The sequence below is a fragment of the Zychaea mexicana genome (genome assembly GCF_025766255.1).
Source record: "Zychaea mexicana strain RSA 1403 chromosome Unknown BDB00scaffold_357, whole genome shotgun sequence".
NCBI classification, from domain to species: domain Eukaryota; kingdom Fungi; phylum Mucoromycota; class Mucoromycetes; order Mucorales; family Lichtheimiaceae; genus Zychaea; species Zychaea mexicana.
The window spans coordinates 1-1,204 of record NW_026517020.1 but is presented as its reverse complement, the minus strand read 5'-3'; the positions used below and the strand labels follow the sequence as shown (position 1 = coordinate 1,204).

Below are 1,204 nucleotides of genomic sequence, written 5' to 3'. Positions count from 1 at the left end.
GAGTATTTGAGAAGTACTAACAGCCAGCCGACACTTCACAACACCGCTCGGCTTGTTACACCAATTCTAGCTATTCACAATGAGTGAAGACCTCTTTTCATGTAGCATCAAGCTTACAGCGAGCATAATGAAAACAGAAATACAATCGTTTCTCAAATTTCTACAATCAATCGTGGAATCCTTATGAGAGCAAAACTGCTCGGCTTGGTCCAAAGCACCTTGTGTGCGAGTTTCACCATCGAGGTAGGCAACCCCAAATTTCGCCATGTCGTCACCAGCCAAACACACATCGGGTTGACCTCTTAGAATTTGTGTTTGACAAAATATTTTTGGCTTGTGCAGGCATATTTGTAACTACATCCATAACGGAACTCGTGGTATCTTGAGATGATCCAGTCATTTGGTCTCAGTGATGGAGTGTTTTTATCTAGGATACATGCCTAGAGGTCTACCAGAGTGCAACTCCCTTATTCCGGCACAAAAATAAGAGTTGGTAGTTCCCCCCCCCTCAATTTTTTTGAATTTTAAGGTCAGCCGCCAGAGACACTGTACTGGGCAGCAGAGGGGCATTTGAGGGGAAGAGAATTTTACCAAGTGCCTTATATTCCTTTATAAAAACGTTTTTGTTTCAGCTCATCTGAGAGCATTCTCTAAAGCAACAAAGAAACCGTTCCCAATTGCAGATCCACATGAAAATGCCAACAACTTGACCTAATTCAAAAGGTAACGGTTTTAAATGGAGGGGTGAAAAGGAATGAAAAGTGCTATTTCTTTGTTTTATTCTATGTAACGCGGTAATAACAACAAACACGATGGTTGCTTTCTTAATGTTTCTTTAGAACGTATTCATTGTTGAGAAACACTCATTTTGAAGGGATCAATCGAAGCAGCATCGTTGGCATTGGCACACAACTCATTTTACTCGAACGATTTGCTTGACCAACTTGGTACGAATTGTGAAAGCTTTTCTCTCCTTGCTTTTACAGAACGCGGTTAAGAAACTACCACACACTTGCTCTTTGTTTGCGTTGCAAAAGCACATTGTGAATGCATTTCTGGTAGCGGCATCGTTGGTGAATCATTTGAACTCTTATTTAATCACAGGAATCAAGACTCATTAGTTGATGGAAAAGGAAGAGGTCAGGGCGAGGGTCTTTTTCGTTTATTCTTTATAGACTGTAGTAAAGATATTTAACACTTTTCT

The 1,204-nt window shown here is 40.5% G+C and overlaps 1 protein-coding gene across 1 annotated transcript; it reads right to left on the bottom strand.

The window, feature by feature from the left end:
• BDB00DRAFT_866302 (uncharacterized protein) lies at positions 1 to 460 on the bottom strand. The gene has a single exon (XM_053126205.1). The coding sequence runs from the start codon at positions 265 to 267 to the stop codon at positions 67 to 69; it is 201 nt and encodes a 66-aa protein (XP_052972021.1). The 5' UTR covers positions 268 to 460; the 3' UTR covers positions 1 to 66.
• Between the last annotated feature and the right edge of the window lie 744 nt (positions 461 to 1,204).